The following is a 12,637-nucleotide window of genomic DNA, read 5'->3' on the forward strand; positions in this document are numbered from 1 at the left end:
CGTCAACATTTCCACTGTTTATTTATTTATATCAATATTATTAAAGTTGGGTCATACCTACTCTACAGAACCCCACGTGATCTATTCGCTTCGTTTATTTTGGTTTTTGTATAATCTTTTGTTTTTTTTTTGTGTGAAAAGGAGAATAAAGGAGCCAGGGAGAGAGAGAGAGAGTAAAACGAAAGGCCAGTACTTTCTCCAATCTTTCCACAATAATGGCGGCTACTAGAGTGATAACAGCAGCCACGGCCGTAACCCAAACCACCTCTTGTTTCCTCGCCAAACGAGCTTTCGTTCTGCCGGCTAAGAGACCCTGCGGCGGATTCGGCGCTCTCTGTTTCAGCAGAAGAGCTTTAGTGTTGAAATCCAAGAGACCCTTCTCCTGCAGTGCCATTTACAACCCTCAGGTTAAGGTTCAAGAAGAAGGTCCACCCGATTCCTTAGATTATCGTGTTTTCTTCCTCGATGGTTCTGGAAAGAAGGTACCTTTTATTACTCTTTCTAACTTTCTCCCTTTGTGTCTCTCTGTTTTCAAAGTCAAAAGCTTGGTTTACTGGGGGGGGGGGGGGGGGGGGGAAGTATTGAGTTTTCTTTTTGGGGGTCTTTCACATTGTTATTTTGGAATACTCTTGTGGTTAGATTTTGGTCACTCATAGACGCATCATAATTAAAAATTTCTTCTTTGAGATTGCTGTCGATGATCTAAAGATCTGCATTGTGAATTTGCTTTGAATTGCTTTTGGTTCATCACTCTGTTAAGCTTTTAAAGATTGGTCACTAGGACATAATTTGAGGAAATTGATTGGTCTGCTAACCTAAATTCCGATTTTGGATATATAAATCACACTCTTGTGGTTAGATTTAGTTTTCTCTGGGATTGCGACAATGTTTTTAAAGGCTGGAAACTAAATCTGTAGGCACCTGTGGGAACCATAAGCATTTCAATAATCATTAAAACTCTGTTCTGTGTTTTTTTTTTTTTTTGTAAAAGGCTGGATAAGGATTGTATGCATTTTGTGTATAGGTTTCTCCATGGCATGATGTACCATTGACCTTAGGAGATGGAGTTTTTAACTTTATAGTTGAAATACCTAAAGAGTCAAAAGCTAAAATGGAGGTTGCTACTGATGAAGATTTCACTCCTATCAAGCAAGATACTAAGAAGGGCAAGCTCAGATATTATCCGTAAGTGTATAGCTTTCCCTTTTTTGAGTTTTGCTTTGCTCTAAGCTAGTTTTTTTGGAGGCTTCAGCATCCATTGATATCAGTCTTATCTTCTCGATGATTAATAGTACTGGATTTTATCCAGGTACAACATAAACTGGAACTATGGGTTGCTTCCACAGACATGGGAAGATCCTTCTCATGCAAATGCTGACGTTGAAGGATGTTTTGGGGATAATGATCCAGGTGAAACTGTGAGACACTGTTTATGTAATGGTAAATGATATCACTCTGGAACAAAAAAGAGTGTGCTTATTCTTGGTTTGGATTTGTAGTTGATGTCGTTGAGATTGGTGAAACCCAAAGGAAGATAGGAGATGTTCTAAAAATCAAGCCTTTGGCTGCTTTAGCTATGATTGATGAAGGAGAGCTAGACTGGAAGATTGTTGCCATTTCTTTGGATGACCCAAAAGCTCATCTTGTGAATGATGTTGAAGATGTTGAGAAGCATTTCCCGGTACGAGCTAATCTAGTTTCTATCCCCCATACGTTTATGCTAAACAATGAATAGATGAATTTTGTTTCTGACCCTAAATCTGGTGAGCAGGGTACTCTAACAGCCATTAGAGACTGGTTTAGAGACTACAAGATCCCAGATGGAAAGCCTGCTAACAGATTTGGTCTTGGAGACAAACCAGCAAACAAAGTATGTTCATCTTTTTAATCTCATCTACTGTTGGTGCTTTATGTTTGGTACTATAACTGAGAGGGAGCTATCTTTACAGGAATATGCTTTGAAGATCATCCATGAAACAAATGAATCATGGGCTAAACTTGTGAAGAGAACAGTTGATGCTGGAGAGCTTTCACTTTACTGAACATATCTTGCAATGTCCACTTCTAAAGTCGAATAATAAACAGAGTCAAGAGTCCAGTATCATTCTTGTTTTTCTTTCAATTTGGATCTAGACATTGGGATTTTTGTATTTCACCATTGATGACTGAGAAGTAATAAAATGACATCCTGCTTTTGGAACATGAAACAGGGTCTGTGACTTGCCATGAAACAGAGCTTCTCTGTTTAGAGTGCAATACAATGTTTAAAAGTTTTAAGCTTCAGAGGGTTGGCGTGGTAACTTGTTTAAGTGAGTAACGGACATCTCCAAATATATAGACAGTACGTGCGCTATTTCGATTACAGAATAACATGTGGCAGAATTGCAATTTTTACCGGATATTATATCAAACAAACAACAAAGAGAGAAGTGAGTGAGGATGTTCAGAGAGGTTCTCCATCAATCCATCTTCTGAACATAAGTGAGCATTGATCTGGATTATACTCCGCTGTGTGCCCTCCTCCCTGCACACCACACAATAAAAACACTCTAAATGACTTTTTGTTTTGCCTGCAGAAACTTTGGACAGTACAAGAAAGAGAGGGCTTACCTTGATGGTTGCAAATGTCATCTTATTGGCGTAAGTTCTTGTATACCTACAAACACGGATGAAAAAACAAAAAGTGCTGTCTTTAAAGATAATGAAACTGGTGAGATGGGAGTTTGAAGCAATGTTAATTGTTTACCCAGCAACTTGATTGTTACTCATCATCCAAGGTCTCCAGTCATCAACAATGGAATAGTTGAGAGCTCTGATCCATGCTTGAGTTGAAGAGAAAGGTACCATAGAATCATGATCACCACTGTTCCAAAACCTCCATATACATGAGTTTGTCGAAAAAGAAAACTAGTTTGGCAAAATATTTATGAATCTTGCCTGTAGATGAGAGAGCGAAAGCCTTTACGACTATTGTTCACGTGATATGGAAATGCATTGAAGATTTCAAATGTATATGGTATGTTTTGGATGTTGCATCGGTTCCATTTTCCTACTTCCTGCATCAACATTAATAATGAATTTTATTATGTTTTGTATAGAACCAACCAAAAAACATAGAATTCACATAGGTAAGCTAAGGTACCTTCTTCACGCCTAGAGCTTTGCGTACATTTTCATCGTTCGCCCAAAAGGCAGACAGAAAATACTTATACGTCTGAGAAGAAAAATAAAATGTTAGAACTCTTCAAACCCATCAATATTGAAAATAATGAAGCAAGTAAAGAGAGAATTGTTACAAAGCAGCTAGGAGGTGGCAATGATGATGAATCATTTCCTGAAAACTCCTTCAGTTCTCTTCTTCTATCGCTTCTGATATTTGGTAAGGTTTGTAGTTCTTCTGGTATGATGTAATCTACTTCGCAGTTTCGTAACAAAATATGCTCTGAGTATATCTCTGACATACACTATGAACTCCAAAAACAATGAGACAATTAGTTTTTGAAAACACAATCGGATAAGATAGATACACAAGTGATGTGTGCAGTATAAAAGTCTCTACATGATCATAAGCTTGAAGATTATTTGAGCATCTTGCATTACTTGGGTCTACGTGGAAGAATTTGCCTTCACAACTTCTTTCAAGTGACTGCCAAAAAAAAGAAAAAAATAGTGAAAAAAGACTCTTAACTTAATGTCTTAACTATGATGATTGATGAAGATAAAAGAGTACCTGAAAGAGCTCATCTGAAATAAGTCCCATCCCATGAGCAAATGAAACTCTGTAGTTAGATTCTAGGTTTTTATCTGTCAATGGGTTTCCAAGAACATAACCCTGCTCATAATTTAGGAATGTGTTAGTAGAAGACATGTTCTTTACTCAACCGAATTATCAATATCAATGTGATTTGAGTGACTGAACTATGTAACACCTGAATATTTATGAGTGGTGTGAGGCCTTTCTCATTCCCTGTTTTCATATTTGTAGAATGTAACTAAAAGCTCTGAACTAAAAGATACCAAAACTGTGGAAAGTGGTGATTACAAAAGGCTACCAAGTGAAATCTGTTGAACAACCCCTGGAACAATAAACCCAGAAAATGAATCTCCACCAACGTAAAATGGATTCGATATAAACTCCGGGTGATCCACAAACCACTGCAAGTAATCACACTAAAAACAGTTTAGAGAAAGAAAGAAAAAAAACCAACACAAGAACAGAGCAAAACGAACACTTAACCCTCCTAAGAAATTGATCAATTTGATGAATTTGTTTGGTGTCGCTCGACTCAAAAGCACGCCGCGTTCTTGCATAAGAATATCCAGAGCCAGCAGGAGATTCCAAATACAAAATGTTAGCCACCTGAACAACAATTGAGTAAATATAAATTCAAAATGTTGCTCTTCTCAGAGACAGAGAACTATAATTGTAATTATAATTAAAAAAAAAAAAAAAGAGAGTAATCTCTCTTAACCTTTGTCCATGAAAAAGATGTTAACTCTAAAGGAGGCACTGTTCCATTATATTCATCCCCTTTAAAAGCTAAAGGACCTATAAGAAAGACAAACAATGAAATTTCAACTTGAATACTTGTCTTAATCATCCAAATTAACCATCAAGTAACTTGACATTTTAAACTTTCAGTAGAGCCACGAGTCATTAACATAATACAAAATGGAAGATTGGTTACCGTTGGCAAAAAGCAATCCACAGATGGAGCTGCAGCCAGGGCCACCAGTGAGCCAGATCATGAAAGGATCATTTTCTGGATTTCTCTCTGATTTTACAAAGTAGTAAAAGAGATCAACGTCTCCAGATTCACCAATACTCACATATCTTTGTCGTAAAACCCACATGCAAAAGAAGAAAGAGACATGTTATTTAGAACCTAATTAAGGAGTCTTAATTAATTCTGTGTGTGTGTTTTGCTTCTGATTTTGACATATATTAGAATAAGGAGATAAACTTTTGTTTATTACCCAGTCTCGAGCTCAAAAGGAAGAGGACCTTCAAAACCAGGAAGATACTTCACAAGCAAAGAACACGCATCAACATGAATGGAGGAGATGGTCAATAGATATAAGAAGAGGAAGCTAATTAGGTCGTTTCTCATTTTCTCTGCTTCTTAGTGTCACTTCTTGAACATAAAACAGTATGAAGATTAGATCAACGAAGAAACTTCAATAAACTCATATTCAAAAGAAAGAAGTCTAGAGTAATAAGTAAAACCAAGAAAATGCAAAATCAAGAGAAGTAAAGACAATATAGCAAACGCAGTGCTCAGGACGTGGCTATCGTTTAGCTGATAAACGTGTTGCGCCTTTTACAACGTTTTTTAATAACCGGATCCGACCAAACCGGTCGAATAGAGGCTCCATCACCAAACCAAGTATCAGACCTATACACTAGTGTCTAAGTCAACGTAACTATATTAACATTTTCTTTAAAGATATTCCATTAATGTAGATTTTGTGAAATAATTGAAATAATTAAACAAGTGGTTCCATGTTTTCAGAAACCAAATCTTAACAATTTTGATTCATCATGATGCCAAATCATCTTCCTTATAAATTACATAATCGGATTTTATGGTTTCGCTTACCTCTCTTGCAATGGCTTTTGGATTCTGAATTTTCGAAATTCTCAGTCGCCTTTTACGGTACTCCACATCTTTTTCTATTTACTGACTTCAGAATTTATTGCTTTTGATGATTTGTTACACAATTTTCATTGTAAATCCATTGATTCGTAATTATATATCATTGCTTTCGGGGTTTATTGGTAATATTATCTGCTTGCTTACTTACTATTATTATTAGGGCAAAAAAAAAGAAATCGATTCGTAATTATATATCATTGTGTGTGTTTTGCAGTTTGGTAGTGAAAATTTTAAGCTGATTAAATCAATCAAGAAGAGGAATGGATCAGACAACTGCTGTTATGAAAGATGCATTAGATCGAGTTACTAAGAAACAGAAGCTGCATCACTCTGTTTCTCTTGATGTTATCGATCTTGTTTGTGATACAATCCAAGATACGTTGAGTCGAATCCAATTAGGTAACAACGATGGAGTGGAACCTGAATCTGTTCTCGCCGAGTTGAGGCAAAAGCTTGATGCTCTTCTCCCTACTATCCAGCTTAAGAGATCACAAAAGGAAACAAAACTGGGTCTTGACAAGTTGGTGAAAACTTTTGAGAGTTTTTACCATCGTGACATATCTCTAGCCTGCAGAAACATTGGTTTCGATATCCGTTTAGTGAATAAGATACTTATCCAGCATTGTTACAGAGAAGGGTTGTTCGAGGTTGGTGACTGTTTGGTTAAGGAGGCTGGTGAAGAGGAAGAAACTGAGGTTAGATCTCAGTCAGTTGAAATCAAGCAAATCATTGAGTCAATGAAGCTTAGAAACATTGAGCCAGCAATGAGATGGGTCTCTGCCAACCGAGGAAAGCTCAAGGAAAAGAGTTCAGAGATGGAGTTTAAACTTGTAAGTTTGAAGTACTGTAATATGTTGAGAGAAGGGAACCGTGATGACGCTATGAAGTATGCAAGAACCCATTTAACGAGATACTGTTCAGGCCACCTACGAGAGATACAAAAGCTTGTGACTTGTCAGATATGGATTGGAAAACTTGACAAGTGTCCTTATGCGGAGATGGTTTCTCCATCATGTTGGGACAAGATAACCAAAGAGCTCATCAGGGAATATTACCATCTCCTTGATCAGCCGTCGAGATCCCCGTTGACTGTGGCTTTATCAGCGGGTTTAGAGAGCTTACCGACACTTTTAAAACTGGTTGACGTAATGGCGCCTTTGAAGAAAGAAGAATGGGAAGAGATGAAACAGGTCCCGGTTCCTCTGGAGTTGGGGAATGAGTTACAGTTTCACTCGGTTTTCGTTTGTCCAGTGAGTAGAGATGAGAGCTGCAGCAAAGAGAACCCGCCAATGATGATGATGCCTTGCCGTCATGTTATTAGCATGCAGTCAGTGATTAGACTGAGCAAGAACTGTGCTTCCCGCAGATTCAAATGCCCTTATTGTTCTGCACAGACCTCATCCCCAGCATGCAGACAGTTATTCTTTTGATAAAGATTTTGGTCATTTTGCTCGGATTCATGACTTGTTTCATTCTTCAGCTCAATAAATTATTAGATGTGAATAAATAAATAAAAAAAATTCCAATTGTTCCTTCACCATCTATTACACAAGATGTTGATTTGGTCTTGATAGAAAGATAGTTCCACTAGAAACAGAGGAAATAACTAGTAAAACAGATTGGGAATTTCACTTAAACAGAAGATTGTTCAAATAAGATAAAAATGCTTCGTCCGAGCTTTGGTGACTAATCGTCAGAAGAATCATAATCAGAATCGTCTTCACTTGGAATATAGCCCATAGGATATCCTCCAACAGCTAAGGTTTCCCAAAGCCAAACTTCACGTACAGTTGCAACCAAATCCTCTGATGATGGAGGACGAGGGAGTGCCAGGAAAACATTGTGGGGCTTCGCCTCTTTCAAAAACTTAAGAGCCCTCATGAACTGAGTCTGTTCTGACACGTCTCCAATGATCAGCAACAAGTTCATTCTTGAGCGATTTTCGCCTGCCTCGCATAACAATTCCACTAAAATCTTTTTACGTCTCTCATCTTCAGCTTCTGAATATATATATAAACGCAGACCATCAAAAGATATGGTAAAACTGAGGGAGAGAGAGGGAGAGAGAGAGAGAGAGAGTCTTCACCTTTAGAGTCACCTGAAGATGCGTGCATCAAAGGAATATAAGGACCGCTAGGCCTACTATCATCCGTTAGAAAATAATCACAATATGCCCTAAATTCTAGAATGTGTGTAGTTGGATACCCAATATTCGATAGGGATTTTTGGACGTTTTTCCAAATATCATAACTGTCAAGACCTTCAGGGATCGGGCATGCCTTCACGTCCCAGATTATAATTGTTTTATTAACGTCGCCGCCTACGAGGCCGAGATGTATATACAGTTACAGTTATGAAGAGAGGCAAAACAAAACAAAAATATATAGAATAAAACACATCTAACGCTTCATCAAGGGCAAAAAAACAAATTTCGAGTTACAGATAGATAGATAGAGATCTTACCGGAGAAGTACTTTAACATGGTTTCGATCGGGCGGCAAGAATTTTTCTACTCGAGAGAGAGAGAGGAGAATTTAGGTTTTAGATCTGTTTGGAGCGGCGGTTCGAGACTTGAGTGTCTTTTTAAAATGCTAAGGTTTGATTTTGGACACATAGCTGACCGTGTCCATTAACGACCCGTCCATTAACGGATAACATATTTTATAAAATAAAAAAAAACACAAGTATAATTTTTTCCCCAAATCAATTTTGACCTAGATTTTTTAGTATTATGGGCCGCCCAATGTACACATTGTCCGTTCAATTTTGTCTGTGGGCAAAAACAGACCAAGACCATTTAGACCCGCTCCAAATATGAACTTGTCTCTAACCGGTCCATAATGATTTGGACATGGACGGACCATGGACAGTCCGCCCATTTTAACAGCTCTAAAGTTTGGGGTTGCTTGTTTTCGAAATATTATGACAATGGAAGTCTATAAGAACATAACTGTGATCCCGGATTAAGAAAAAAACTTCCGAGTATTTTTACATTCCAATCCCATCACATCTCAGACTATCATCCCTTATATTTTGAGATGTCCCCCACAACAAGCATATCTAACTCGATCGGTTGACATAACCAATGAAATTTAAGCTATGCCAGTCTAAACCAAAACTTATACAATCTCCAACAATATGTCTATACTCTCACTACAAAGAGGAGAGAATGAGATATACATTCGAGTAATGAACAAAATGTTTTTTTTTAATTCACATTTAGTTTCTTTCATTTTAAAAAGAGAAAAACAAGATCCCACAGCAGTACGAGAGCTACCGCATCCAAAAAAAAGGGAAATATATTATTCTGCTTTCACTTGCAATCTTTTTTCCATTTTGGATAGCAGCGTTTCAAAACCGAGTTTTATGCCGAGTTTTATGCAATAAAATGAAAGAGAAACTTCAAGGCTACACTACAAGTATTGTCAGCACCTTGTGAACTTTCGCTTTGGGCAGCAACAAGATGGTCAACTCCAGTTGATAAGTATTTCCCAAAGCCACCATTTTGTTACCGCATAATCTCTCATGACTAATGACTTTTGAGGCTGTACCAAGAGACATGTGAAATGTCTAAATTCCAACCGGACGAATGCCTTGACAAACTCCTTGTAATCATCATCATCTCCCACGAAGATGTCCCCAAGGATAGGCATATAATTTGCAGGTGAACGAATATTAATTGACCAGATTAGAAGGTCCACTAGAAGCATCTCAAGTCTAGCAACTCTATCCCCTGAATATATATATATATATTAACCGATCGATATCAAGAAGAAGCACACATAAGTTGAAAAAATATATATAAACCGATCGATATCAAGAAGAAGCACACATAATAAGTGAGAGAGAAAAAAAAAAAAAGAGTATTAAAAGAGATTCAAGGAATTATTAACCTTCTGCATGTATGAGCTCGAATCTGGGGTCGGTAGAAACATACTCGTTAAAATCATCCATGGTCTGATTCATATAAGCCCTGATGGATACCTCACCGTTGTAACCCGATTTCTTAAGTGACTGTCTAATGTTTTGCGAAACATCCCTAACACCGTGACCTTCAGGCATCGGGCAATCCACGACGTCCCAGAAAACACATGTCTTCTTAGTGTCTGCATGCAATAGGGAAAAACAAGAGATGAAGCAAAGGTAAAGCACATCTAACGCTTCATCAAGGCCAAGGAGATTGGCAATAAACAACAGATAGATAGATAGATAGATAGATAGATAGATCTTACCAGAGAATTCAGACATGGTTTCTATCGGACGGCAAGAAGAGCGTGTTTCTATCCGACGGCAAGAAGAGCGTGTTTCTATCCGACGGCAAGAAGAGCGTGTTGCGGCTTTCACAGTGCTTTTATCAACCGAAGGAGATATTGGGTAGAAGCCTTTCAAAACAAGAAGAAACCGAGTTTTATGCTATAACATGTAAGAATTAACTTCAAGGCTACGACAACCACCTTATGAACTTGCACTAACCATACAAGTATTATTGTCAATACCTTGTGAACTTTGGCTTTGGGCAGCATCAAGATGGTCTCCCCCAGCGCTAACCGTACAAGTTTATTGTCAATACCTTGTGAAATTTCACTTTGGGCAGCAACATCAAGATGTCTCCTCCAGCGCTAACCGTACAATTATTATTGTCAATACCTTGTGAACTTTCGCTTTGGGCAGCAGCATCAAGATGGTCTCCCCCAACGGTAACCGTACAATTATTATTGTCAATACCTTGTGAACTTTCGCTTAGGGCAGCATCATCAAGATGGTCTCCTCCAGCGGTAACCGTACAATTATTATTGTCAATATCTTGTGAACTTTCGCTTTGGGCGGTAGCATCAAGATGGTCTCCTCCAGAGCTAACCATACAATTATTATTGTCAATACCTTGTGAACTTTCACTTAGGGCAGCATCATCAAGATGGTCTCCTCCAGCGCTAACCGTACAATTATTATTGTCAATACCTTGTGAACTTTCGCTTAGGGCAGCATCATCAAGATGGTCTCCTCCAACGGTAACCGTACAAGTATTATTGTCAATATCTTGTGAACTTTCGCTTTGGGCGGTAGCATCAAGATGGTCTCCTCCTGAGCTAACCATACAATTATTATTGTCAATACCTTGTGAACTTTCACTTAGGGCAGCATCATCAAGATGGTCTCCTCCAGTTGATAGGCTTTTCCAAAGCCATTTCGTTACCGCAGAATCCATCACTACAGACTTTTGAGGCTGTGCCAAGAGACACGTGTAACCTTTCAAGGTGACAAATGCCTTGACAAACTCCCTGTAATCATCATCTCCCACGAAGATGTCCCCAAGGATAAGCATATAATTTGCAGGTGGACGATTTTCAATTGCCCAGATCATAAGGTCCACTAGAAGCATCTCAAGTCTAGCATCTCTATCTCCTGTATATATATATATATAAACCGATCGATATCAAGAAGAAGTGAGTATTAAAAGAGATTCAAGGGAATTAACAACCTTGTGGAGCAATTATGATCTTGAATCCCGGGTCGGTAGAAGCATACTCGTTAAAATCATCATTGGTCTGATTCACATAAGCATTGATGGATACCTCACCCTTGTAACCGGATTTCTTAAGGGACTGTCTAATGTTCTGCGAAACATCCCTAACACCACCGTAACCTTCAGGCACCGGGCAATCCACGACGTCCCAGAAAACACATGTCTTCTTACTGTCTGCGTTCTTACAGGACAAGTCGATATGCCTCGCAACGCCCACATTTGGAATGGGAAAGAAAAAACGAGGAGTTTCTCCCAGCGATAGCTTTTTCCAAAGCCAAAACCCACTTACTGTATCAAGGACCTCCTCGGATGATGGAACATGAGGCAGTGCCAAGAAAACATTGTGGAAATTCTGATTTTTCAAAAAGATGAGAGCCCTTCTGAACTGGTGATGTTCTGAGATGTCTCCAACGACGACCATTATGTTTACTGGTGTGTAATAGCATCTGACTACAAATCCTAACAATTCCACTAAAATCTTTTTACGTCTCTGCTCTTTAGCTTCTGAAAATATATATATAAACGCAGATGATCGATCATCAAAGATACAGAGAAGATAGGTAAAACTGAGAGAGATAAAAGGAGAGGGAGAGATTCTTCACCTGAAGGTACGTGTATAATTTCTACAGTACTACTTCCAATTTCACCAATGAACTTAAAAAAGTCGAAGTATGCCCTGATTAGAACATAACCCTCACCCTGATGAAGCGACTTATTCACGTTTCTACAAACATCGGAAGCATCTAGACCTTCTGGGATCGGGCATTCCTCCAAGTCCCAGATGACTACTGTTGAACTGGAGAGCTTGACGGGGACATCAGACATGGTTTCGATCGGAGAGAGAAAGGAAAATTTAGGTTTTAGATCTGTTTGGAGCGGCGGAGAGACTTTGAGGGTTTTTTTTTTGTTTTTTTTTTTGGTTACTTGAGATAATCTATCTACCTGGATATATATATATATATATATATATATATATATATATATATGGTATGTCACAACACAAACTAATCGAAAACTTCACCTAGAAATTGAATAATAAAACATCACAGGCTATATATTAGTTAAGCTATCGCAACACATTCTACAGAGCATCTGTTCTAACTTCTAAGTAAATAATCTCAAAATTGTAGTAAAGTTGTACAAAAAGACGCAGGAAACAAACAAACTAAAAAGCTCAGATCCAAGCTACTGTGAGTTAATAATATCTTTGGACAGATTACGAAATCCAGAGTATTCACTCTCTGCTTATATCTCACCATGCATCATCCCATAAAGCAGCTCAGAAACATTGAGCATGCAATGAGATGGATCTCTCTGCCAACGGCGGAAACCGTGATGATACTATATATGAAGTATGCGAGAATCCATTTTCCGCGATACAGTTCACTCCACCGAAGAGATATACAAAACGCTTGTGTGACTTGTCAGACATTGGATTGGAAAACTTTGACAAGAG

At 38.2% G+C, this 12,637-nt stretch overlaps 4 protein-coding genes and 1 pseudogene across 6 annotated transcripts; 2 read left to right on the forward strand and 3 right to left on the reverse strand.

Moving 5' to 3' along the window:
- Positions 1–45: 45 nt before the first annotated feature.
- Positions 46–2,202, forward strand: LOC104708151 (soluble inorganic pyrophosphatase 6, chloroplastic). 2 transcript variants are annotated; one of them, XM_087462788.1, is made up of 6 exons: positions 46–482; positions 1,025–1,185; positions 1,310–1,410; positions 1,500–1,681; positions 1,772–1,870; positions 1,950–2,202. In XM_087462788.1, the coding sequence occupies exons 1-6, from the start codon at positions 216–218 to the stop codon at positions 2,040–2,042; spliced, it is 903 nt and encodes a 300-aa protein (XP_087318914.1). In that variant the 5' UTR covers positions 46–215; the 3' UTR covers positions 2,043–2,202. The 2 variants fall into 2 exon arrangements, with proteins under 2 accessions (XP_087318914.1, XP_087318915.1); XM_087462789.1 differs by having other exon boundaries at positions 134–897; positions 992–1,185.
- Positions 2,203–2,288: 86 nt separating this feature from the next.
- On the reverse strand, positions 2,289–5,236 carry LOC104708152 (serine carboxypeptidase-like 19). The gene is made up of 14 exons (XM_010424657.3): positions 4,978–5,236; positions 4,689–4,834; positions 4,473–4,549; positions 4,238–4,360; positions 4,053–4,155; positions 3,930–3,967; positions 3,731–3,832; positions 3,560–3,646; positions 3,297–3,464; positions 3,143–3,214; positions 2,938–3,056; positions 2,747–2,863; positions 2,611–2,656; positions 2,289–2,524 (listed from the first exon to the last, which is right to left on the reverse strand). The coding sequence occupies exons 1-14, from the start codon at positions 5,109–5,111 to the stop codon at positions 2,444–2,446; spliced, it is 1,413 nt and encodes a 470-aa protein (XP_010422959.2). The 5' UTR covers positions 5,112–5,236; the 3' UTR covers positions 2,289–2,443.
- Positions 5,237–5,457: 221 nt separating this feature from the next.
- On the forward strand, positions 5,458–7,189 carry LOC104708155 (protein RMD5 homolog pseudogene; annotated as a pseudogene). The gene is made up of 2 exons (XR_015564342.1): positions 5,458–5,657; positions 5,872–7,189. The product of XR_015564342.1 is annotated as a protein RMD5 homolog pseudogene (transcript).
- On the reverse strand, positions 7,165–8,265 carry LOC104708153 (uncharacterized). The gene is made up of 3 exons (XM_010424658.3): positions 8,121–8,265; positions 7,744–7,977; positions 7,165–7,657 (listed from the first exon to the last, which is right to left on the reverse strand). Exons 1-3 carry the CDS (start codon positions 8,137–8,139, stop codon positions 7,344–7,346), a joined length of 567 nt encoding a protein of 188 aa, XP_010422960.1. The 5' UTR covers positions 8,140–8,265; the 3' UTR covers positions 7,165–7,343.
- Positions 8,266–9,934: 1,669 nt separating this feature from the next.
- On the reverse strand, positions 9,935–12,101 carry LOC104708156 (uncharacterized). Its single transcript, XM_087462784.1, has 4 exons — positions 11,784–12,101; positions 11,137–11,685; positions 10,154–11,060; positions 9,935–10,039 (listed from the first exon to the last, which is right to left on the reverse strand). Exons 1-3 carry the CDS (start codon positions 12,004–12,006, stop codon positions 10,201–10,203), a joined length of 1,632 nt encoding a protein of 543 aa, XP_087318910.1. The 5' UTR covers positions 12,007–12,101; the 3' UTR covers positions 9,935–10,039; positions 10,154–10,200.
- Positions 12,102–12,637: the final 536 nt, after the last annotated feature.

Source organism: Camelina sativa, chromosome 8, assembly GCF_030686135.1.
Source record: "Camelina sativa cultivar CO46 ecotype springtype chromosome 8, ASM3068613v1".
Classification (NCBI taxonomy): Eukaryota; Viridiplantae; Streptophyta; class Magnoliopsida; order Brassicales; family Brassicaceae; genus Camelina; species Camelina sativa.

Bases quoted from the DNA above. Each gene is read 5' to 3' on its own strand.
- LOC104708151 (XM_087462788.1), top strand. From the start codon at position 216: ATGGCGGCTACTAGAGTGATAACAGCAGCCACGGCCGTAACCCAAACC. The intron at 1,682-1,771 runs GTACGAGCTAAT...TCTGGTGAGCAG, and splicing joins ATGTTGAGAAGCATTTCCCG to GGTACTCTAACAGCCATTAG. The intron at 1,871-1,949 runs GTATGTTCATCT...CTATCTTTACAG, and splicing joins GAGACAAACCAGCAAACAAA to GAATATGCTTTGAAGATCAT.
- LOC104708152 (XM_010424657.3), bottom strand. From the start codon at position 5,111: ATGAGAAACGACCTAATTAGCTTCCTCTTCTTATATCTATTGACCATC. The intron at 4,156-4,237 runs GTTAAGTGTTCG...GATTACTTGCAG, and splicing joins TTGATCAATTTCTTAGGAGG to TGGTTTGTGGATCACCCGGA. The intron at 2,864-2,937 runs GCAAGATTCATA...GTTTTGGAACAG, and splicing joins TTTCGCTCTCTCATCTACAG to TGGTGATCATGATTCTATGG.
- LOC104708153 (XM_010424658.3), bottom strand. The intron at 7,658-7,743 runs GTGAAGACTCTC...ATATATATTCAG, and splicing joins ATCTTCAGGTGACTCTAAAG to AAGCTGAAGATGAGAGACGT.
- LOC104708156 (XM_087462784.1), bottom strand. From the start codon at position 12,006: ATGTCTGATGTCCCCGTCAAGCTCTCCAGTTCAACAGTAGTCATCTGG. The intron at 11,686-11,783 runs GTGAAGAATCTC...ATATATTTTCAG, and splicing joins AATTATACACGTACCTTCAG to AAGCTAAAGAGCAGAGACGT. The intron at 11,061-11,136 runs GTTGTTAATTCC...ATATATATACAG, and splicing joins GATCATAATTGCTCCACAAG to GAGATAGAGATGCTAGACTT.